The sequence below is a fragment of the Girardinichthys multiradiatus genome, chromosome 3 (assembly GCF_021462225.1).
Source record: "Girardinichthys multiradiatus isolate DD_20200921_A chromosome 3, DD_fGirMul_XY1, whole genome shotgun sequence".
NCBI lineage: Eukaryota > Metazoa > Chordata > Actinopteri > Cyprinodontiformes > Goodeidae > Girardinichthys > Girardinichthys multiradiatus.
The window spans coordinates 30,438,431-30,464,204 of NC_061796.1; the positions used below are offsets into that span (position 1 = coordinate 30,438,431).

Sequence of the window (25,774 nt, forward strand, 5' to 3'; positions counted from 1 at the left end):
TGCTCCTGTGCTGCTGACTACCTGGTTAGACTCACAACCCTTCAGTGTCACAAACTCTGGTCTGTTTGTCAGGTAGTCTTTGATCCAGGAGATTGTTGAGGCCTCCACCTGAGTCTTCTGGAGTTTCTGACAAAGCAAATCAGGTTGAATTGTATTAAATGCACTGGAGAAATCAAAGAACATGATCCTCACAGTGCTGCTGGCTTTGTCCAGATGACAGTGGGTTTGTTGAAGCAGGTGTATGATGGCATCTTCAACTCCAACTCCACAGCAATAAGCAAACTGAAGGAGGTTCTGATGGTTTACTGTTTGCTTACTCAGGTGGGCCAACAGGAGTCTCTCTAGGACCTTCATGATGTGAGATGTCAGGGCAACAGGTCTATAGTCATTGAGGACTGATGGGTGAGTTTTCTTTGGTACCGGAACAAGACAGGAGGTCTTCCACAACACTGTAACCTTCTTCTGGACCAGGCTAAGGTTGAAGAGGTGCTGCAAAATCCCACAGAGCTGCTCTGCACAGCTCTTCAGGACTCTAGGGCTGACATGATCTGGACCTGCAGTTTAATTCCGGTTCAGTCTTTCCAGTTGCCTCTTCGCCTAACTTCCTGAGATGTGGAAGGGGGAGGCAAAAGAAGCATCAGCATCTTCTGATTTGGTTGAAGGCAAACATGTAAATCTTTAGATTTATTAGCAAATATATATAATTTCAGTCATATAACTGACCTAAGACAGGGAAGGTTTTGTCTAATTTGCAGTCAGATAATGAGAAAAAATTTGACAATTTTTGTCACATCTTTTCTCTGATATGTGGTTTTCTTTTTTTAATTGAGTTATTTATGTGCTGTTTTATAGGTGAGTAAAGTGAGTGGAAGATGTTTTATTGTATCATTCTTCTGTTGATCATCTATCCCTATGGTGCTAAAAAAAATTATACCAGTTTAAGTGTCTATGGCATATTCTTTTTTTTTGGTTCAGCAAAGGAAATTATGACAAAATGTGTCTTTGTTCTTAAAGATCTGATTAAAAATCAGTTCTTTGCTGAACCATCTGTGGTGTTGACTCAGTGATTATTATTCCCTTGAGTGTAGGAGCCTTTTTATGCTTGAATGATCCATAGTTCAGAGTTAAATGACTGAACTTTCCTCTGAGGTGCCATAGCTGCCAACATCCAAACAAAAACTATTTGTTGACATCAGATTAGAAATGAACAAAATACTTTTTTCCCTTAAAAGCTAAATTTAAAGAAATAAGCTATGACCCAAGACTTTTGCAAAATGATGTAAGTATATATTTCAAATGCAAGAGAAATAATAGGACACATCTGGTTTGAACTGCTCTATATTATGGAAAGCCCTCTTAAATGCTACACTTGTTATATTTTGTAACACTTTGTTACACTTTTGTAACCAAAGTGTAACAACCTGCAGATTATGGAACTTTCTATGACTGACAACAAAGACTATCCTTGTGGCATATGTGGAAATCCCTCTGTGCCTCATTACCCATCTGCATACAGTTTATATATTTATATAATGTGTCAGAATTCATGAATGAAAGCAACTGTGTTCAGGTCAGCTTGTATTAATGGGGGAAAGGAGGGGTTCAGTTTTGGAGCAGTAAAAGCCGGTTGTCACAACAGGGGCTAAAGGACCCTATAGTGCAAGCACGAACTTGAACGCACACAGACGTGCTGTTGGAAACCAGAGCAGAGACAGGCTCTTGTGATAGCAGGCTGTTTGGGTTACATAATGCACAGCCGTCAGGCCGGTGGCAGTAACATGTGCATATATGTGAACTCTACTGGGGTGAATGGAAAGAAGAGGAAGGTGTTAAAGCAATGGAAGCTGCGGGAGAAGCCTGACCTGCAGTTGGTGCTAACAAGGTAACAGAGCCGGAATGCAGAGACAGTACAGTACAAGCTGGGTTTCATGGTTTCAGCTGTTAGCAAACTGAATGAATGAATGAATGAATTGATAAATAAGTAAATCTGTTGGTGTAAAAGGAAAAGTTAATAATCATGTTACTGTTACTTTTTTTCCCTTGTGTTATAATTGAATTTTTACTTAATTTATATATTGTAATATAGTTAGGAAAGAGCACTATTCCATCAGCTCTTCATAATGTTTTCTTTGTTTAACTTGATACCCAATCAAATTTTTTTTTATTCAGGAACTACAGATTATTACAGTCTACGTTAGCATTATATTGCATATTTTTCCAATTCAGAATATTACGATAAAATGACGGTGGCGCAGTTGGTAGCACTGTTGCCTTGCAGCTAGAAGGTCCTGGGTTCGATTCCCGGCCGGGGGTCTTTCTGCATGGAGTTTGCATGTTCTCCCCGTGCATGTGTGGGTTCTCACCGGGTACTCCGGCTTCCTCCCACAGTCCAACTCTAAATTGCCCTTAGGTGTATGAATGAGTGTGTGCTTGGTTGTCTGTGTGTTGCCCTGCGATGGACTGGCGACCTGTCCAGGGTGTACCCTGCCTCTCGCCCATAGACTGCTGGAGATAGGCACCAGCTCCCCCGCGACCCACTATGGAATAAGCAGTAGAAAATGACTGACTGACTGACGATAAAATGAATATTCTTAAGCATCTTAAGGTACATTTTATGCAAACTGATGTGTCCATTCTTATTCAACTTGTCAAGTTTCCATAACATAGTTATGCTTAACGATGACATGATAATAATAACATTTATTTAAAGGCACCTTTCAAAACACTCAAGGACAGCATACAACAATTAAAATACCAAATTACAGTGTGCAGAAAATGGTTACTGAAAGCATCAGCGATTTAAAAGTTAACAAAACATAAAAACTTAGGGTCACCAATAAAAAAATCAACTATTTCAACTAATCTTGACGTGTTTTGAACATTTAATCAAAAATTACACTTAAGATCTTAACTTCTGAAGGAGAGATTAGAGAACTGTCAACAGAAAAAGAGAGATTACTAGACTTATCTAAAACAGATTTAGTTCTCACCCTACTGAACATCTTTTTGTCCATGCTGTTTAATTTAAAGAAGTTGCATGATTTCACTTCATATAGGCCGTCAGCTGAAGGGGGACAAAAATGTATACCCTATTTCCTTAAAATCTGAGGTAGAAGACAGATATAATACAGAAGATGACCTAAGACCGAACCCTGGGGTACACCACTAACAACTAGTGAAGCTTGGGATCTGATATGAATGCCTACATACAGCATATGATCTGAGGTAAGATTTAAACCAGGTATTTGACAGGACAAAGATACCATCTGATTCTAATATCATTAGAAGAATTTCATGACATGCAGGCGTGAACTTGCATGTCATGCAAGTTCACGCATGCATGGGCAAAGGTAGGCAACTGCCTGGGGCCTCCAATCAATAAGGGTCCCTGCTGGTTGCCCAACAATATCCATACATTAATAATACATATTTGAGGTAAAATGATTATAATTTATAATTAAAAGAATAACAAAAAACGTTGCAAAATGCATGATTGACCTCTGCTGCTCCCTGTTCTCAGTGGGCTATTGCATTTTTGTCACATAAAAATACCAGTAAGTGCAGTGTGCATGAGCAAGAGGTGGGACGGATCAGACAGGAGAAAGACAAAGCAGATTTATCAATGTGGAGCAGAAAAACGGGAAAAGCGTGAATGAACAGACATTTTTCAATGTTTCTACAAAGGCATCGGCCCATTGCAAATGTGGACAGGTGACAAGTGAGTGCCGAGGAACAACAGGGCAAGGAGGAAGATTCACACAATGAGGTACGATTGATGGTTGTTGTTACAGTACAGTCCACAGAGTAAAAGAGTTTTAGGATTTATTTTCTACATAAATTCTGGGTAAAGCAACTCACGTTGACAGCAAAGTGAATACAGCTGAGACAAACTGTAGTACTCTATTTTTTTTACATCAAAATATTTGAGGTATCATTTTCCCCACAAATCTCTTCATCATTTGGGATGTTAGATCATTTATTTCAGCAGAATACGCTTGACTTGTATCTAAGTATAGCTCTAAGACTGCTAGTCTCCCTCCCTGTGAAAGAAGCTTCTCAGTGTTTAAATGACTCCAAACATACCTGAGATCCACCATGTTACAGGACAAACTGTCTTCCCCTGCTATCTTTGGCATTGAACAGGGAAACAATAGACATAGATGCACCAACAGAAAGGTTTACAGAAGGCAAAGCTTCCAGGGTTAGATTTAACTAGTGCTATCAACTGTGGCAGCCAGCTATAAAAAAGTGACAGAATGATTAAAGTTGAATAGATAAATACTGATCACTACAACCAATAAAATAAACTAGAAACAACATATTTCTGTAAGGGGCCATGAAGAAGAGGAATATACAGTTACAAGAGCATAAGAGAAACAATAAAGGAGAGCAAGAGGAAAGAAGGGGCAATAAATCATAATTTATCTGTATGCCTCTATCTGCTAGTTTGTGTTTATTGTGTTTATTTCATTGACTGTTTTTGTAGAAATGCATGCTTATCTTAGCTATTATGACAAATACAGACATGACACATAGTATTAGTTTTATACATAGATACATACATACATATATACATAGATTAATCACACATAACAAAACCTGACAAAAATAAACTATGTTTTTATCTTAATGAATATGTCTCTTGATTAATTTTGTGTGCATTAAAATATTATTATCATTATTGTTCTACTAAATAAACAAAAAATAGGTTGGTGGTATTAATAGTATTAGTATTTGATTAATTAAAGTCACAAAAATAAATAAAAATGGTTAATAATATAGGACAGTAAAGAGTTTACATGTTATAATGTAATCCCAGTAATTATTTGGGGATCAGAGAAACAGTTTGATGGCCTATTCCAACCATTCCAGCATACTTGTTGATTAAGACAGGAATCCTAGACAGCATGGGGAATGTGACTGGCACACACTAACTGTGAAGGTTGTAAAGAGACAGGGGCATAAAGGAGGAGGGGCAGGGGTGCACAAGGGCACAAAGTGAGTGACAGCTGGGGTAAAGGAACAAAGGAAAGGGTGCTCAAGATGACAGACACAGCAAACACAGCGCTGCGCAGTGGGTGTGGGAGGGGGGCTTACAGGGACTGTGAGGGAGAGGTTTGAAATACCTCGTAGCTGGTTTACGCATGTTTGCCTGAATAACAGACGAGAGGCAGCGGGGGGCGGGGGGGAGTCTTGGCAGAGTAGTGGGAAAAGAGAGAGAGACAGAGTTTGGTGTGTGCATGTCCTCTTGGGTGATGCACACAGCCTATGCCTGGGTTTCTATAAACATCTAAGAGCGTTTCTGCAACGCAGCTGCATAGATCAACAGAGCAATATAAGCAATATAACCTTGAAGTCCAGTTTAAATGTCAGTTTAGCAGTAGATGTGCTCCATATTTCCAGCATTGAAAAGAGCCGTTAGAAAAGTGTCAATTTGATGATGAAAAGAGTCAAGACAAACTGAACAGAGATCCTCCAGCAGAACAAAAAATGACAGTAAGTATTTAAGATTGTTCTTGTCTGTTTATATCAAGCTGTATAAACACTTTTAAAGATAATAGTAATGCAACACATTAAACATTTTGCATCTGAATGTAATTTGCTATGCATGTGCAGAAGGTTTTAAATATCCTGTTAAATGTGTATATTTGCAACTAAAAACTAAGATAACATGAAGGTGTTGCATACCTTTACTGATTGCTGCTTACTGAGAAAAGCGTTTTAAAGCAGGATTTAGGTGTTTAATGCTTCTTTCATCTATGTGAAAAGCTTAATCAGGAATGATAATAAAACCTTTCAGCACTTCTTAATTAATGACAAAGGTTACTGATAAATAATCCTTTAATAACTATTGATAATAAGCTGAAATCATCCTGATTGAACTTTATGCTGATTCTGCACTGAATCACATAAGAAAGCCAAAAAGTCAGCTAACTAAAGTGTGACCTACTTTAAATCGACCATGAAGTAACAGAACAACTTTTTCTTATCTTATGGGATTAAAAAGCTGATTGCGAATATTATGACTATTACAACCCTTGTTAACAGTTTGATGAATAAACTCTAAAATCCATCCGTATTCAAGGATATAGTTCAGTTTGACCATGTTGTCATTTAAATACATGCAAACAAGTTGAGCTACTTGTTTGCAGTTCAGCTGCATATATCTGTTTTACATTTTCTTTTTTAAACCTAACTAAGTTAAAAGGTTTTGTTTTTACAACCTTGTGACTTCAGGAGATGTATTATTCTTGGAACTGACCATATCATGGTAATATCGACACAAGTTTAGCACCTATTTCAAACTGGATAAAACTCTACATCAGATCCCTGCCATTATTTTTGAAGTATCAAATAGCTGATGTACAGTTTCTTTCAAAAGCTTTCATACTCCTTAAACTTTTCCACATTTTGCCACATTACAGCCACAAACCTGGGCATATTTTGTTGGGGTTTTATTTGATAGACAAACAAAAATTTGGTAAAGAATTGTGGTGGCAGCATCATGCTGTGGGGATGCTATTATTCATCAAGGACATGGAAGCCAGTTGGAGTTGATGGGAAGACGGATGAGGCTAAATTCAGAAGGAAAATGACTTGAAACAGGACAGAGGTTCACCTTCCAGCAGGACAATAACCTTAAACATTTACATAGAGCTACAATTGAAAGGTTTAGATGAAAGCAGATTCATGTGTTTGGAATGGTCCAGTCAAAGACCAGAACTAAATCCAATTGAGAATCTCCAGAAATAATTGACAATGAATGTTCCCCGGCACACATTTAACCTCAACACACAAGTAGACTCTATTTAGTAAACAGGTGACTTCTGAAAGTTTAATTAGGTTATTTGGAGGTACCAGAGTAAAGGGGGAGAATGAAAAGATTTGCCACAGTTTTCAAATTTCTATTTCTATTTATTAAAAACCATGTACTCTTTTCTTACTACTTCACACTATGTCTTCTTCACATAAAATTCCAATACAATACATTGAAGTCTGTGGTTCTAATGTCACGAAATGTGGAAAAACTACAAAAAGTAACACTTTGGCAGTGCACAGGAGGTTGGATTTTCAGCTGCTCCTTACTGAATGATACCTGGGTGATAATCATGTCCACAGCTACATAAGCAACAGTTTATCTCAGATTTGTCGCTTAGTTACACAACATGTGAAAGGTCGCAAGTAAAAATATGCCATCCAGCTTTGATCAACTCATCTTTTGTGTTAAGCTGGATGTCTAAGCTGTTGACACCCTTCATAGTTTGCCGGTTTATGTCGTGGGGGGGGGGCTCTACTTAAAAGGAAACCACTGGGGATGTGACTTCATGAGACAAAGACTGATGATGGAAACACAGGCTGAATGGCAGTGACAAATGGTCTGTTTGTCCCAGTGAGACAGGAATTAGTCCCGTCCACCATAAACAACGGTAAAGATCAAGCCAGATTAGCAGAAAGTGATAAAATAACACAATATGTTCTACAAATCTATGCCCTTATGTTTTCCAGGTCTTGTCATGTTGCAGGTTCATGTAACACTGCAAGAAGTGTAGCCTTAGAGTCACATTTCATTTTTCTTAAGTTATCTATCATCATATGTTCTTCAAACTGTAGATCAAATTTCTCTTGATGCTACAGAATCAAATCCTGATGCTCACAGCACTGACACAGAATCTGGGTTTGTGTGTCTGTTTGCATGCGACCATCCAGGCTGAGGCAGCTAAGGAACTCGACGAGCTATGTTTCCTGTCAGCGCAGTCCCTGCCCAGTCTGAAGGTGTTGAAGCACTTTCAGGTGCTGAAGCTCCTGGGAGAGGGATCGTATGGAAAGGTCATGCTGGCATTGCACAGGAAGAGAGGTCAGTACACGACTGGAAGGCAGGGGTCACAACTGTTAGAATATAAAGTACAGGATGCACCTCGGGGATTCTTTCTCTCTAATTAAGACATGAAATGTGTGTGGTCAGCTTTTGCAAGAGTTCATTTAACATTTAGTGCTTCTGTAACTGTAATGAAGGGCTCTGATGCATTGTCCGGGATAGAGTTGCAGCAGCTGGAGCAAAGGCGTGAAACAAAGTTGCTCCAAAGGGGGGATTATATTTGTTAACGGTGTCAGTGATGGACAGCAATTGTAGTGATGACAGGTTTTAAATAGTCCACTTCAATTCAAAACCTTCAATGCTGCTTTAATTCCCATCAGGAACTCCGATGGCTCTGAAGTTCTTCCCTCGAAAATCCACCTCTCTCACCTCCTTCCTGCGTGAATACAACCTCTCCCTTTCTTACTGCACCCATCCTTCACTGACGCGGGCCCTCGGGATCTTCTTCTCCACTCCGTCCTATTATGTTTTTGCCCAGCAAGCCTGTCTGTATGGTGATCTCTACAGCGTTGTTGTGTCAGAGGTCAGTTTGAAGCCCAGAATCTCTGGTTTCTTTTGTTGTTGCCTCAAAGGTCCATACAGCCAGTAGAACTGATCCCTACAGGACAATAAAACTGTCTGCACAACAGATGTTCTGAACCTGCAGCTGCCTGTGAGGGTTATGGTGCACATCAGCTGTTTCTCTGATCCACTACTTTGAGCTCTTTATTCTGCCAGTAACAACTTGAGACGAGCTTGATAACAGTCCCCAGTACACCTATTTCTGTGTTTGTGCCTCTGCCAGTAACAGAGCACTGATAAGACCAAGGGCAGCCTGCATTAGGTGTGTGTGAAGCACAGCAGGGATTTCCAAGAGCGTCACAGATTGTTGTAGTGACGTAGACATGATTGTCAGCAAGGCAGGTTTAAAAAGCTCCAACAAAACTGGTCAGATCACTGCCAGTAGGCGGATAATCTATGTTTTGGAGAAACACCAAAAACAATAAATGTAAAAAAATAATTAAGTTAAACCCCATTTTAGTGGAAGAATAAGATTTTGAAATCTGAATGACCTCGGTTTACAGAAACAATGAGAAGTTCAAACTAGAAGGTAAACTAGTCAGAGAGGGGGTCCAGACCAAGCATCTTTCAGCAATCTTAAGATGACTCCAGTTTCAAATATCTCATGATGGTTCATGGAGCTGAAATCTTATAAACCTTCACACTACTATGCCCTTTGCATTGGACAGGTGCAAAGATGTTTGGGGTCTGGGGAGAGAAGATTAAGTTGTTAAACACAGAATTAGAAAAGTAGAACGTGTAAAATCTGCATGTGTAACTGTAAGATCTCAGAATAATATGGTGAAAAACCAAACATTTATTAGTGATTGAATGTCAGCTATAATTCTTTTAGCTGTTTGGACCATCTTACTTTTATATCAAACAGTTACTCTGATCAGGAATGCTTTACATGTTCAATTCTCTGTGCGTGTTTCACACAGGAAGATCATTGGTGACGCACCACCTCCAACCTCTACTTCTTGTTTAAAAGGGGGCATTTTTCTTACTATAAACTAAACATGGAATATTTAATTGAAATAAACAAAACAGTCTAAATTTTAGAAGATATAAGGGTTCTACCTTTTAAAAGAAAGTAATTTAAATGTTGCTCAATGGTTTGCTCTAAGAACAGATATGGTCCCTGTTTTTTGAAGAAGCTTGCTGTATTTAGTCAAGTTTAATAAATGGGTGCTCCCAAATCTGCTTCTCAGTAAATGTTATTGGATGTTTGTGGTTCTGTTTACTGTGAAATTAAAATGAAAGCAAAAATTTTGTTGAAAAAAGACAGATATTTTGTGCTCTACAAAACAGTTTCCTTTTTAAGAATAGCTTGATTCCCCTGGATCTGTTTTGAAAATCGCATGAGTGAAAATCTCACCCATAGAAAAACAAAATTAAATAAATGTCCCTTTGCATCAACCCCAGTTCAAGGCTACCAAAAATTCAGAAAATGGCTCTTTGAACCCTACTGATTTAAAGTTTATGAACCATAATGATGTTTTTGAGATTGGATTTGTTTTCAGATCAGATCAGATCTGAAAACTGATTTTAAGACAGTAGAAATTTGCTTCGATCTTGGCCTCGCTTAAACTAGGCATTAGATTTATCCTCTGGGAACAACTAATCTGGATTTATACTAAATGAAGATGCTAAGACTGTCTACTGCATGTAAGATATAACTACTTATTACATTTTTAACAGTACATCACTTCCTGATCCTGAACTATCCATTTATATTAAAGTTATATAGACTGAAGTTATTTCTTACTGTATATCATGGAAACTCTTGAAAAACATCTTTGTTGTGGCTGACAAACATAAATAAAGTTTAATTCCAAATTTCAATGATAGTAATAACCTGTTAAATCTAATCCAAATTAAATATATCATGTAAGTCAAATCTAGAAAAATGTATTGAAATCAAAAGTTTTAATCATGAAACGTGACATTAGCCATTAGCCTGTAAATAACGAGATAATAAAACTTTTTAGTGTTTGCAGAAGATTAGAAAACTCAGTGGACCAAATAAGGCCACAGGACCAAAGTGATTCACAAGAAAAAAAATGTGTTTTTTATTTGAAGATTTATAAAAAAAAATAAAACGTTCTAAATAAAAAACCTATATAGTCATATTCAATATGATGTATCATGTTTTTCAGTAACTTGGTTCACTAAGTGAAACCTCTATATACAGTGCCTTGCGAAAGTATTTGGCCCCCTTGAACTTTTCAACCTCTTGCCACATTTCAGGCTTCAAACATAAAGATATAAAATTCTTATTTTTGGGATGAATCAACAACAAGTGGGACACAATCGTGAAGTGGAATGAAATTTATTGGATGTGTCAAACTTTTTTAACAAATAAAAAACTGAAAAGTGGGGCGTGCAATATTATTCGGCCCCCTTGCGTTAATACTTTGTAGCGCCACCCTTTGCTGCAATTACAGCTGCAAGTCTCTTGGGGTTTGTCTCTATCAGTTTTGCACATCGAGAGACTGAAATTCTTGCCCATTATTCCTTGCAAACCAGCTTGAGCTCAGTGAGGTTTGTTGGGAGTATGATTATTGATTGAATAATCTTGATCAATAATTATAGTTACAAATCATAATCTGACAAAATCAATTTCTTAACCATAAATCCTCATTTACGAATCGAGACCAGAGATGTTTCTGGTGTTGTAATTGTGGCTCAACGCCTCTGACAATTACAACCGTTAAATACTCCGTAATAATTAATAACTATTGCCGGAAATGTCACTGTTTAATCGACCGTTTCTGCCGAAACGTGTGGAACTTGAACCTTATTTTGACTGACACATCACTTTTTGCACACAATGAAACACCAAACGCTCTCTCTTTATCTATGTGAATATTTATTAATTTTCACCTACTCAACATGCAAAATTCTACAAACACAGGGGTAACACATCTAAATAAGCAAAATCAACAAACGGTAGTGTGTATGTATTGAGTCAACCAGCAGTTTATGGCACTACAGACGAAGGGAGAGGGGGATATGAGTAGTGGCGAGTGGTGGGGGTTGGAGCGCAGCTCCGACTGTCCTTATGGTCTTCTGATCATAAAACTTCCCCCTAACTCCTGACCACAAAGGATTGATAACTTTTGGCGGCAAGCTAGCACAGTGAGATTGAAGACAAAGGTAAAATGGAGAATTTTACCATGAGGTCGTTTTAACAGTCCAGTTTTGCAACGCACCTGCGTTCAGATAGTAAACACAAACAGCTCTGAGGGACACGGCGGATCCCGATATTACATAACACATCAAAGTTTCAACAAGCAAGGTTACATGTACATATTATTCAGAACACATGAGATCCTAACCAGCGATTCTGATCGCTTCTACAACCTCTGACCCTGCCCAGGCCTTCTAATAAAGAAATAATAAAAAAAAAGGGTTTTACTTGTGTCGTCTTCTTCCGAATGAGGAAATTCGAGCGAGGAAAAGTGGGATTAAGTTAATGTGCGTCCACAATTAACTTCAGGGGAGCGGTCAGTCTTTGTCCTTTGGTCTTCTTGACAAAAAGGAAAAATATGATCTGACCATCAAAGTCGACTTGAAAATGAAACACGGTAGCGGTTCGTCTCTCCGAAGCTCCGTGTCTCCAGTTATGTGTTAACTCACGTCTTCGATCGGCAAAGTGAAACCTCTGGCCTTCTTAGTCCACAGACTTCAGTTATGAATGGTTCGTTGTCCAACGAGAGAGAATGAATGAAACTCTTCACAGAGTTCTTCTCTTAAAGTGACGCGCTTCAATCACCAGATCGGTTTCCAGCAGAAGGCAAGTTTTCAAACATGGGCGCCTCCTATATAGCACCCTGTGACGTCAGACTGGGGACGCCCAGTCATATCAGTCGCAATGCTCGATGGGATATGTAGGAGCGGGCTGTCCTGGGTACAAAATGGCCGATGCCATTGGAGGGGCACAGTGACGTCCAACAACGTGCAGATAATCCAATACTCAGCAAACAAGTGGTCCAACATTCCCCCCTAGGTTCAAAGGGTGAGATGAATCGCAGTCTTTGAAGCTACTGGGACCATTCTGTCCTTTGCTGAGCAATCAGTGATCCGTGGCGAAGCAGAACAAAACAAAATTGTCTCTGTGTTACTCAAAACCTACGACTGGGCAGGATAGAGGTTAGCCTGGGCAGGACTAAACTCTGACTAAACTCATCCCTTTCTACATTGTTCAATGAGACAAATACAGGACAATACATTCATATCATCATTACATTCTTTGGTCATTAGCTTTGGTAATCCTGAGACAAAATGAAACAATAACAGATATCGTACATATATATGTATATATAAGAATAAAAGGAACAAAACAAAATCATGGTTCATAGCTTATTCATCCAACTTCTATTAGGCACTGGACCCTGGCTGTGTCGTTGGCAAAGGCGGTGCTATGAACCGTGGGGGAATGAATGTGAGGGAATCAAATCCTGACCTGTAAACGCTTAACTGCCTGTATGCGGTGTGTAATCTAAAACGAATGGTTAAAACAAGTTTAGGCTTAAACCATTGGCTCTTCCGGATGATGATGTGTTTTAATAGGACTCCTGTCTCTAAACTATCTAGATGTGGAAAGAGGGAGAAAAGAATAAATTAATTGCAGTATTTAGGCTATAAGCCAGGTGTGTTTGTGGAGGTTGCAAGGTGTCTGTCGTGGTGGACTTAGGATTTCTCTACTAAGTTCAGCAGAACTAGGTCAATGGGTATCTGTGCCAACTTACAGTCTAAGACGGTGTCCTAGAAGGTAGTTATATGTTTAGCTGTTTCTGTTAAAGAAAGTTGTTAGTGATTAGTGCATGTTAGTGTGAGTTCATGAAACATGCACCTATTTAACTAGTCCTACACACTGGTCTCTCCTTTCCCGGACATTGAGACAAGCTCTGTTCTTGGGGAGGAGAGTTCGATGTAGGACTTCATCTGGTTCAGCCAAAGAGCAGCAGCTGGGATGATGGTGTCAACCTTTTCTGACAAGCATCCAACCCACTTGATGAAGCTGCATGTCACAGTTAGGAGGAATTTGTTACCTCCTGTTAATTTTGGAGCTGGTTCGACCCAGTTGGTCTGAAGGTGGAACCAAGGTAATGTAACCCCCCTTCGCGGAAGCGGAGGTTTACTGGTTGGCTGAAACTGGCGGCAGGTTAAACATCCTTTGATGTAGACCTGGGTGTCGTGAGACGTTGGAGGCCAGTGCGCCATCTGCTGGAGTGTGGCTTTGTAGCTCCTATGGCACCCTACAGGAGAGTAATGGGCGTCGGATAAGGTGACCCCCCTTTGGTCTGTTGGAACAATGTCCACAGCATGGGAGAGCTGTTTGATGCCAATCTGCACATTGGCTGTCTTGAGGAGAGGGCGGAGCCCGTCTACTAAAAGGAGTGTGTGGCTGTGTTGTGCCTCAGTTACAAAGGGGTCTTTTTGGCACAAACGGTCATACAGCTCTCTAATGGTTGATGGATGTCCCAGCCAGAATGCTAGTAGCACTTCTGGTATGAACATGGTTTCCAGGTGTACACCTTCCACCACTTTGGGGTTGTAAGTGTCCACACCTGGGTTCTTTAAAGAGCCAAGCAATGCAAGACTGCCTCTGGCAGGAGTTTCCTGGATGGCTGGGTGCAGCTGTGTCTCGGAGGTGCACATGAGGGCCTGAGAGGTCCTTCGGGCTCCTCTAAGCTAGTGACCTGATTGGTCACAACGAATCGTTCGCTGCGTGCACCCCGTGGGTTTTGCACCTCCGCCTGGACCCAGAGTTGGTCCTGGTGGCAGTCAATGAGTGGGGCCAGCCTGTCCAGCAGGTCCTGGCCACCTAGACAAAGGTCTTTGTTTAATGTGCACCTATAGATGGGGTGCACCAGAGCCGTGTCTTCGGGTGTAATGTCCAGCTCCACCCAATTAGTGATGCATGATCGGTTTTGGGTGCAGCTGGTGATACTTACATCACGAAATTCAGCCTGAAGTGGTTTACTGAGGGAGAGCATGGCTCTACTCGCCTCCTCAAACGAGACCGAGAACCACAGGCTGATCTCTGATCCTGTTTTAAAATGGAACCTCAGTTTGACCTGTCCTCCTATACTGGTGAGATAGTATACAGGGGTTGGACAATGAAACTGAAATACCTGTCATTTTAGTGTGGGAGGTTTCATAGCTAAATTGGACCAGCCTGGTAGCCAGTTTTCATTGATTGCACATTGCACCAGTAAGAGCAGAGTGTGAAGGTTCAATTACCAGGGTAAGAGCACAGTATTGCTTAAAATATTGAAATGCACACAACGTTATGGGAGACATACCAGAGTTCAAAAGAGGACAAATTGTTGGTGCACGTCTTGCTGGCGCATCTGTGACCAAGACAGCAAGTCTTTGTGATGTATCAAGAGCCATGGTATCCAGGGTAATGTCAGCATACCACCAAGAAGGACGAACCACATCCAACAGGATTAACTGTGGATTCAAGAGGAAGCTGTCTGAAAGGGATGTTCGGGTGCTAACCCGGATTGTATCCAAAAAACAAAAAACCACGGCTGCCCAAATCACAGCAGAATTAAATGTGCACCTCAACGCTCCTGTTTCCACCAGAACTGTCCGTCGGGAGCTCCACAGGGTCAATATACACGGCCGGGCTGCTATAGCCAAACCTTTGGTCACTCATGCCAATGCCAAACGTCGGTTTCAATGGTGCAAGGAGCGCAAATCTTGGGCTGTGAACAATGTGAAACATGTATTGTTCTCTGATGAGTCCAACTTTACTGTTTTCCCCACATCTGGGAGAGTTACGGTGTGGAGAAGCCCCAAAGAAGCGTACCACCCAGACTGTTGCATGCCCAGAGTGAAGCTATGGGGTGGATCAGTGATGGTTTGGGCTGCCATATCATGGCATTCCCTTGGCCCAATACTTGTGCTAGATGGGGGCGTCACTGCCAAGGACTACCGAACCATTCTTGACGACCATGTGCATCCAATGGTTCAAACATTGTATCCTGAAGGCAGTGCCGTGTATCAGGATGACAATGCACCAATACACACAGCAAGACTGGTGAAAGATTGGTTTGATGAACATGAAAGTGAAGTTGAACATCTCCCATGGCCTGCACAGTCACCAGATCTAAATATTATTGACCACTTTGGGGTGTTTTGGAGGAGCGAGTCAGGAAACGCTTTCTTCCACCAGTATCACGTAATGACCTGGCCACTATCCGGCAAGAATGGCTTAAAATCCCTCTGACCACTGTGCAGGACTTGTATATGTCATTTCCAAGATGAATTGATGCTGTATGGGCCACAAAAGGAGGCCCTACACCATACTAATAAATTATTGTGGTCTAAAATCAGGTGTTTCAGTTTCATTGTCCAACCCCTGTAGGTAACCTATATGTTCATTATGGTTCAGTTTACCTAAGAACCTTGGAGCAATGATTTGTGGTGTTTCTCCTGGAGAAGTCCCAAGGGGTTCTTGGAGTTTCCCAGGTTTGTCTCCCCATCCGATCAGGTAGACTCTGATGGCTGTGGAGACTGGGTCCACGCCTAGTCATGCTGACGGGAAGTTTGGGTCTGGTTTAACTAGGTCAGCTTCCTGTTTCAAGGGTTGTGGGGGCATGGTGGCCTGACGCACCGCTTCCGTCACCATCTTACGCAAGGCCTCCTCCATCTCTTTCCCCATAATCCCTTCTGCGTGTCGGTTCCACCCTCTTCCATCAGGTTTACCTTTAGGCTTCACGTGATGGTCAGGTCGTCTGTTCGACCGGAAGTGGTCCGGCAACTTTGACTGTGGTTGGTATTCAGTACCACCCCCCAGTCCAGCTGACCAAACCTATGTTGTTCCCTGAACCTGTTCTTCGCATAGGTTCTGGTTGAAGGCCTTTCCTGACCTTCTAAAGCATGGCTGGTTTTTTCAGTCTGGACCTGTAAAACCCTAGCCTCGCTCTCCGATCCCTTGGTCGGGCAAGCACGTGTTTCCCACGCCATCTGAGCATATTTGCGGATCTCTTGCATGCTCATGGCCTTGGTTCTGCAATACATAGTCACATCGTATCGCACACTTTCATGAAGGTTGTGGAGGAACAGGGATTTAAAAGCATGTTCCTCCTCAATGCCTGGCGCATTGCGTCCTTGGAAGTAAACGGCTCTCAAGCGCCGGTAATACTCCCTGGGTGCTTCGCTTTTCTTTTGCTGGATCGTGAAAGCACCAAGTGTGGCGGAGGCCCGGTCCGTGTACACAGAATATTCCTCCCTTAAAGCTTCGCAAAGGGTTGAATAACGGTCTCGGACTGCGGGTGTCAGGCTCTCCATGAAAACATGGACGCTCCTGGATGTTGTCTTCCAGATGAGCTTCAGTTTCACCCGTGCTGATGGGCAGTACAAATCTAGAAGACAGCGTTCCACTTCCATAAGGTAATCATCAATGTTTGATTCTGCCTTATTAGGGTCGAAACGCTCCATGTCTTTAGCAAGGGACTCAAGCTGGCGGGTGCGCAATCCACTTTCAGGGATTGGTCCCGGCCCATCTGAGTCATCATCGGAGAGTTCACTCCGGTTGCACTCAGAGGGTATCGGTGCATCACGCCTCATCCTCGGAGGAGGCAGTGGAGGCTGCTCCCGGTATAACTGTGGGCCCTGTGCTTCCCGGACTCGGGTCCTGGGCAGCGGTTGAGGGCGGTAGGAGCTACCTGAATCCCAGGGGCGGCACTCCTGCCGCCGTGGCGGAGGTGAGGGATCGTAGAGGACCGTACTGCAAGTCACGTTTGACGGCTGCTCGCATCTGAACCGTGAACTATTTACACCTGCTGGGTCCCCAGCCAGGTACCGTTCATGGCTGCTGATTGCAGTGGGGTGGGGCACCGCACCACTGAACCTATTCTGACTACTTACCCCCGTTCTTACCTCGGTGGATGTCTGGGGAACCCCATGAGCCTGGAAAGGTAATCTCTGGAGAGCAGCTTCTACATCCTCCAGATCTGACCTGCAGGTTCTCTCAGGGTTTCGCAGGTGTGGCTCACCTCCAAAGGTTTCAACCTGTGAGGTGGGTTTCGGTTCGTCCCCCCATTCTTCCAGGGGGGACGGGGTGGCATGGCTACCCTCTATTGCTTCCAATCTATTTCCCACCGTCTGCAAAGTATCATTCAGCTCGAACTGCAGTTTAACGCGCTGGTCAACTTCCAACATTAACCTTCGCTGACACAACAGAGTGAGCTGTCCTAACACATCTGAGACCCGTCTGTCCTTCGGTGGGTTTTTAATGACTTGGAGCAACTCCTGAATCCTGGCTTCACATTGCTCGATGCCATAATCATTGAGGCCTTTACGCTCCTCTGGGGACAACAGAATCAATGACCCAATCACCTCTTGCGCCTGCATTCCTATGGGGTCCTCCACCATACACACATCTCCAGCTGCAGTCTGGGATGTTCCCCCCATCTTTGGCCCAAAATGCACAATGCACGCACACAAACTGTTTATTTATTAACCACCACTAAAGAAATTAGCAGCAATTCAACAGGCTAAGCTATTCAGTGATTAACGATTGCTAAATTAATTAGCTGCACACAAACAGGCTAAGCTGTTCAGTGATTAAGGATTGCTAAACTTAATTAGCTGCACACAACAGGCTAAGCTGTTCAGTGATTAAGGATTGCTAAACTTAATTAGCTGCACACAACAGGCTAAGCTGTTCAGTGATTAAGGATTGCTAAACTTAATTAGCTGCACACAACAGGCTAAGCTGTTCAGTGATTAAGGATTGCTAAACTTAATTAGCTGCACACAACAGGCTAAGCTGTTCAGTGATTAAAGATAGCTAAACTTAATTAGCTGCACACAACAGGCTAAGCTGTTCAGTGATTAAGGATTGCTAAACTTAATTAGCTGCACACAAACAGGCTAAGCTATTCAGCTAGCTGTCTGATTCATACCTGTATCTTCCAGGTGTATGGGTTTGCTTAAAATGGGCACACAGGTTTGACCGTTCAAACTGTGGCTTACCCAAGTCTATGCTTTAATGGGGTTAATCAAGCAAACATGCAAAAAAGGGGAAGAAGGGAAATAATTTTTTTTGAAATAACCCAGAAACCAAGTTCAAAATAAAATTTTAAAAATGGGAAAACGAAACTAAACATTCAATGCTGTTCTTAGCTTCAAATAAATGTTAGTGTTCTCTAATATGAATCACCTACCTTCCTGTTAGACAACTAAGTTAGTTTTATGAGTCAGATCAAAACATGCTTCACACACTAAAACCCAGCAAAAAAGCTTAAATTTTATCCAAAAGTGGTAATGAATGATCGGTAACTTCAACTTTCAACTTTAAGTTATGCCCTTTTGATCATAGGTGATGGAATTATCTGACTGTGGTAATGGATTGAGTGATTTAAAAAAAATATCAAAGTAGGAAATGCAATTCGCACTAGTGACCACCAGATGGTACTCAGTGCAGGTCTGCGGTTTGGGAAATCCAGCTGCAATCTGTAATCTATTAAATGGCCACCAGATGTAGGTGTTGTTCTCTAACTGACTGGGAGAATGTTGGTCACAACTGTAATTACGCTCAGCGGACACTGGGGGCAGGTCTGCTGCTTATCAGCGCAGGTTTTTACAGCTGCAGCCGCAGGCTGGCGACTGGAAATTAACTTTAACTTTTCCACAAGTTAAACCAACTTTCACCTTGCATCCACAACAAACACCTCTGAAAGCTAATGTTATCCTTTGCAGTAGAACTGAGCACAACCTAATCAAAATCCCCTAATTCACAAACGTTCTGTGCAAAACTCAAGTCTCCCAATAAACGTCTTGTTAACGGAGATCACAACTGTTCATTCTGTGCAACAGTGATTTGATGTCTGTCTTTTTAAGGCCCACCCAGGGACGCCATATCTTGGGAGTATGATTATTGATTGAATAATCTTGATCAATAATTATAGTTACAAATCATAATCTGACAAAATCAATTTCTTAACCATAAATCCTCATTTATGAATCGAGACCAGAGATGTTTCTGGTGTTGTAATTGTGGCTCAATGCCTCTGACAATTACAACCGTTAAATACTCCGTAATAATTAATAACTATTGCCGGAGATGTCACTGTTTAATCGACCGTTTCTGCCGAAACGTGTGGAACTTGAACCTTATTTTGACTGACAAATCACTTTTTGCACACAATGAAACACCAAACGCTCTCTCTTTATCTATGTGAATATTTATTAATTTTCACCTACTCAACATGCAAAATTCTACAAACACAGGGGTAACACATCTAAATAAGCAAAATCAACAAACGGTAGTGGGTATGTATTGAGTCAACCAGCAGTTTATGGCACTACAGACGAAGGGAGAGGGGGATATGAGTGGTGGCGAGTGGTGGGGGTTGGAGCGCAGCTCCGACTGTCCTTATGGTCTTCTGATCATAAAACTTCCCCCTAACTCCTGACCACAAAGGATTGATAACTTTTGGCGGCAAGCTAGCACAAAGAGATTGAAGACAAAGGTAAAATGGAGAATTTTACCATGAGGTCGTTTTAACAGTCCAGTCTTGCCACGCACCCGCGTTCAGATAGTAAACACAAACAGCTCGAGGACCCTGCGGATCCCGATATTACATAACACATCAAAGTTTCAACAAGCAAGGTTACATGTACATATTATTCAGAACACATGAGATCCTAACCAGCGATTCTGATCGCTTCTACAACCTCTGACCCTGCCCAGGCCTTCTGATAAAGAAAAAAAAAAAAATGGGTTTTACTTGTGTCGTCTTCTTCCGAATGAGGGAATTCGAGCGAGGAAAAGTGGGATTAAGTTAATGTGCGTCCACAATTAACTTCAGGGGAGCGGTCAGTCTTTATCCTTTGGTCTTCTTGACAAAAATGAAAAATATGATCTGACCATCAAAGTCGACTTGAAAATGAAACACGGTAGCGGTTCGTCTCTCCGAAGCTCCGTGTCTCCAGTTATGTGTTAACTCACGTCTTCGATCGGCAAAGTGAAATCTCTGGCCTTCTTAGTCCACAGACTTCAGTTATGAATGGTTTGTTGTCCAACGAGAGAGAATGAATGAAACTCTTCACAGAGTTCTTCTCTTAAAGTGACGCGCTTCAATCACCAGATCGGTTTCCAGCAGAAGGCAAGTTTTCAAACATGGGCGCCTCCTATATAGCACCCTGTGACGTCAGACTGGGGACGCCCAGTCATATCAGTCGCAATGCTCGATGGGATATGTAGGAGCGGGCTGTCCTGGGTACAAAATGGCCGATGCCATTGGAGGGGCACAGTGACGTCCAACAACGTGCAGATAATCCAATACTCAGCAAACAAGTGGTCCAACAGGTTGGATGGAGAGCGTTCGTGAACATCAGTCTTCAGCTCTTTCCACAGATTCTTGATTGGATTCAGGTCTGGACTTTGACTTGGCCATTCCAACACCTGGATACGTTTATTTGTGAACCATTCCATTGTAGATTTGGCTTTATGTTTTGGATCATTGTCGTGTTGGAAGATAAATCTCCGTCCCAGTCTCAGGTCTCTTACAGACTCCAACAGGTTTTCTTCCAGAATGGTCCTGTATTTGGCCCCATCCATCTTCCTATCAATTTGGACCATCTTCCCTGTCCCTGCTGACAAAAAGCAGGCCCAAACCATGATGCTGCCGCCACCATGTTTGGCAGTGAGGATGGTGTGTTCAGGGTGATGAGCTGTGTTGCTTTTACACCAAACATATCGTTTGCATTGTGGCCAAACAGTTCGATGTTGGTTTCATCTGACCAGAGCACCTTCTTCAACATGTTTGGTGTGTCTCCCAGGCAGCTTGTGGCAAACTTTAAACGAGACTTTTTATGGATATCTTTGAGAAATGGCTTTCTTCTTGCCACTCTTCCTTAAAGGCCAGATTTGTTCAGTGTACGACTGATTGTTGTCCTATGGACAGACTCTCCCACCTCAGCTGTAGATCTCTGCAGTTCATCCAGAGTGATCATGGGCCTCTTGGCTGCCTCTCTGATCAGTCTTCTCCTTGTTCGAGATGAAAGTTTAGAGGGACGGCCGGGTCTTGGTAGATTTGCAGTGGTCTGATACTCCTTCCATTTCAATATGATTGCTTGCACAGTGCTCCTTGGGATGTTTAAAGCGTGGGAAATCTTTTTGTATCCAAATCCGGCTTTAAACTTCTCCACAACAGTATCTCTGACCTGCCTGGTGTGTTCCTTGGTCTTCATGATGCTCTCTGCACTTTGAACAGAACCCTGAGACTATCACAGAGCAGCTGCATTTATACAGAGACTTGATTACACAAAGGTGGATTCTATTTATTATCATCAGTCATTTGGGACAACATTGGATCATTCAGAGATCCTCACTGAACTTCTGGAGTGAGTTTGCTGCACTGAAAGTAAAGGGGCTGAATAATATTGGACCCCCCACTTTTCAGTTTTTTATTTGTTAAAAAAGTTTGACACATCAAATTAATTTCATTCCACTTCACGATCGTGTCCCACTTGTTGTTGATTCTTCACAAAAAATTAGAATTTTATATCTTTATGTTTGAAGCCTGAAATGTGGCAAAAGGTTGAAAAGTTCAAGGGGCCGAATACTTTCGGAAGGCACTGTAGATTAAAATACCACACGGACTGATGTTTTCAAGCCTTTATTTCTTTTAATCATGATGATTTTCCTCTAAACGTTAATAAATACCACTACATTTAAGATTAGAATATTACATCAGATCAATAAAAAATATTTTAATTAAGTAATGTGGGCTTAATGAAAAGTATGTTGAATATCTCCTTTGAGGTTAATAATTTACAAAAGGCCTCATCGGAATGCATTTCCTGATTTCTTGAATAGAACTGTATGAATATTTGCGATATTTTCATTATCTATAAATAAGTTATTTTAAAAAGTGTGAAGTATGATCCTCTGGCTGCATTAATTAGTTTCTAGATGCACTGATCAGGACACTCTGTGTGCTTTAGGTCGGGGTGGATGAGGACTGCGTCCAGAGGGTGATGTCCCAGCTGAGTGGTGCTGTCACACACCTCCACTCCCTGGGCTTCGTCCACCGTGACATCAAGCCCGAGAACATTTTCCTGTGTGACAGTGCCTGCCGGTGGGTCAAGCTGGGCGACTTCGGCCTCACTCGGGCTGTCGGCACCACGGTCCGAGGCGTGTGGTACGAGTCTCCTTTCTGCATCCCTGAGGTTGAGGATGCAAAGAAGGTCGAGAAAGAGATGGAGAGGAGGATGAGGGAGGGGACTGAGGAGGAGGAGGAGGTGCAGATGGAGGACATCTGGATAACAGTGCAGCCCTGTATTGACAGCTGGGCCCTTGGCGTGCTCATCTACTGCCTGCTGACTGGATGCTTTCCCTGGGAGGAGAGCACGCATGATGACCCTGGCTACCGTAAATACAAGAAGTGGTTTGACCGTGAGGCTGAAAAGGAGGACAGAACAGGATATGTTGAGGAGGAGGCGGACAGTTACCAAATCATGGAACAAAAGCAAAGAAGCCACCCTCCTCCCTCACAATTTGAGGGCCTCAGCCCATTAGTGATGACCCTTTTAAAAGAACTCCTTAACCCTGATCCCGAACACAGAGCAAGCCCGGAGGAGATTCTGAGTTACTTGGGGGGACCGTGGCTCATGGAGACAGCAAGAGAGCAGCAAAGGAGGAAAGAGGAGGCTGAGAAGGAGGCCAGGAAAGTAAGAGAAAGAGGAGGAGTGGAGGAGGAGCTGCTCAGAGAAGGAAGGGGAGAGAGATGAGCTTTAGATTCTGTTTTATAGAGACTTCAATTCAAATGTACAAGATGCTACTTTTTACACATGTCTGTAAATATCCTGTGAGTTTTTGTGTGTCCTGATGAGTTCATTACTCAACAAGAATTTAAAGTCTCAAAAGTTAATTTGTCTTGCTTACAAATGCCTCTGGTGAAACTGTTTTAATAAAATAATCCCACATGAATCTGTATCATCTTTCATGATCTCAACATTCATAGTAAACTACCACATTTTATACACTTAAACTTTACACAGAGGCTTTATTCAGAGAAGCAGACAAGAGGCACAGAGCAGCTCTGAAGGAGCTACAGAGATCCACAGCCCAGGGGGAACAATCTGTAAGGACAACAACTATTCATAGAGAACTCCACTAATCTGTCATTTATGAAAAACAGGCAGGAAGAAAGAGATTGATGAAAGAAAGACATAAGAAATACTATTTAAAGCTTGACACAAGCCATGCAGTAAACTCTGCATCTCATCTGGTCAGATGAGATGCAATAAAATACATTAATATATATGGTTGTACCCTGACAAGATGTGAAAAGGTTTGTAGCTATGGATAAGTCATAAGACACTTTAGGAGCATATTTTGGGAGGAAGGCAGCATAACCACTGAGAACTCTTGGGTGTAGGAGAAGAACATGCAAGTTCTAGGCTGAAAAGCTATGATTGGGATTTGAACCTAGGACCCTCTTGCTACAGGACATTTCTATGAACTGTATCACCATACAACATGTAGCCCACAGGTAACTGAATTAATCAAATTATTATTTTCAGGTATGAATGAAGCATAAATACCTATTTTCTACCAGCTGCAGAGGAGCACATCAGTGGATATTGATGAATTTGATGAAGCAACAGGTGCAGCTCAACAGCAATGGCACATCTAAAATTGGAGTGAACAATACAACATGATAGTGTTACCATCATGCTCTTCGTCCAAATCAGCATGCTGCAAATGTGATACTATCTCTCATACTAACTGTAAAAACAGAGCCAAGATACTTATTTCAGTTCATTTCAGAGCTTAAAATCCCTTATTTTAAAGCTATTCTTCTTGACATATTGAACTTAAAACAAAAAGAGTGACAAATACACACAGGCTGGTTGAAATCTAAACTTTTGACATAGGAAAGGAAAGACCTGCACTGTTGGCAGCCACACATTAGTCATGCTTCAATATTAGCTGCCAGTGCACATGCACATGCACTAAATATAATAAAAGCTTAATTCTGCTTTAGGAGGACCTGAATTAAATTTAGCTTTAACTTCCACTTTGCAATGTGCACAATATCACCATTTCAGTTTGGAGTGGATCCCTGTTAGTAGCAACTGTTAATGTGCAGTGTGTGTGCCAGTAGGGTGTCTGCTAACCCCTGCTAAGGCCCACTCAGATGGATTTATAAATAGATCTCGGGCCCATCTATACACACAGTGTAGACATCATCACTTCTATCTGACTATCTGCACACCACAGGCCTCCAAATGCAGAAGGCAGGCCTTCTAGGCACCCAGAGGCCTGCAGCACCACAATCTGGAAGAAACTCCAATCACTTGTTCAGTCCCTCAGCCTCTCTTCCATTTTAATTCCCAGTTCTTCTGCAGATTTTTCTCTCTCTTTCTTTTAGACTGAATGAAACTTTAATACAGTGTGTTAACACCCATTGATCTTTTTATACTTTGTCCTGGCACAACAACAACAGACTTTGTTGTATTTTATTTTATATGACAGACACACAGTAGTGCATTGTTGTGAAGTGGAAGAAAAGGAATATCTGGCATGTATTTGTATTTACCACCCCTGAGCTAGTACTGTAAAACAACCTTCTGCTGCAACCACAGCTGCCAGTCAACTGTTTTAACCAGCTATGCACATCAAAAGATTGTGCCCATTCTTTTTAGCAAAATAGCTTCAGTCAGATTGGATCTGAAATGTCTGTGAGCCTCAATTTTCAGGTTTCGCGACAGTTTCTCAATCGGATTTTGGCCTGGACTTTGACTGGGCCATTCTAACACAAATGCTTTGCTCTACCCTAGTCAGTTGAAGCTCTGGCTGTATATTCAAAGGTGAACCTGTGCCCCAGCCTCAAGTCTTTTGCGGCCTCTAACAGCTTTTCTCCCAGGATTACCCTACTCAAGGAACGTATCACCAGAGTATGGTGCTGCCACCACCATATTTTAAGCTGGGGATGGTGTGTTCATGGTGATGTGCAGTGATAGTTTTAGCTTCTTCTTCCACATGTTTGCTATGTTCCACATGGCTTGTGCATCACACTTGATTTGGTTTCTTTCAGCAATGACATTTTTCTTGACACTTTTTCATAAAGGCCAAATTTGTGAAGTGCACAACTAATAGGTGTCCCATCAGCAGATTATGAGATGTTCAAAGCTTGGGACAAGTTTTTTCCTGACCTATTTGCTGTGTTCCTCAATATTCATGATACTGTTTGTTCCCCTTCTCCAACAAACCTCTGAAGCCTTTACAGAACAGCTTGCTTTATACTGAGGTTAAATTACACGCAGATCGACTGTTTACGACTTGGCTTCTAATGACAAGTGGTTGCACAGGATGTTATT

At 41.8% G+C, this 25,774-nt stretch overlaps 1 protein-coding gene across 2 annotated transcripts; it reads left to right on the plus strand.

Moving 5' to 3' along the window:
- The first annotated feature begins 5,236 nt into the window (after window positions 1-5,236).
- On the plus strand, window positions 5,237-23,378 carry sbk3 (SH3 domain binding kinase family, member 3). Of its 2 annotated transcripts, none has more exons than XM_047361056.1 (4): window positions 5,237-5,496; window positions 7,636-7,855; window positions 8,197-8,399; window positions 22,394-23,378. In XM_047361056.1, the coding sequence occupies exons 1-4, from the start codon at window positions 5,491-5,493 to the stop codon at window positions 23,177-23,179; spliced, it is 1,215 nt and encodes a 404-aa protein (XP_047217012.1). In that variant the 5' UTR covers window positions 5,237-5,490; the 3' UTR covers window positions 23,180-23,378. The 2 variants fall into 2 exon arrangements, with proteins under 2 accessions (XP_047217012.1, XP_047217013.1); XM_047361057.1 differs by having other exon boundaries at window positions 5,238-5,496; window positions 7,708-7,855.
- Window positions 23,379-25,774: the final 2,396 nt, after the last annotated feature.

Coding starts and splice junctions, on each gene's coding strand:
- sbk3 (XM_047361056.1), top strand. Junction 7,856..8,196: donor GGCATTGCACAGGAAGAGAG/GTCAGTACACGA, acceptor AATTCCCATCAG/GAACTCCGATGGCTCTGAAG. Junction 8,400..22,393: donor ACAGCGTTGTTGTGTCAGAG/GTCAGTTTGAAG, acceptor TGTGTGCTTTAG/GTCGGGGTGGATGAGGACTG.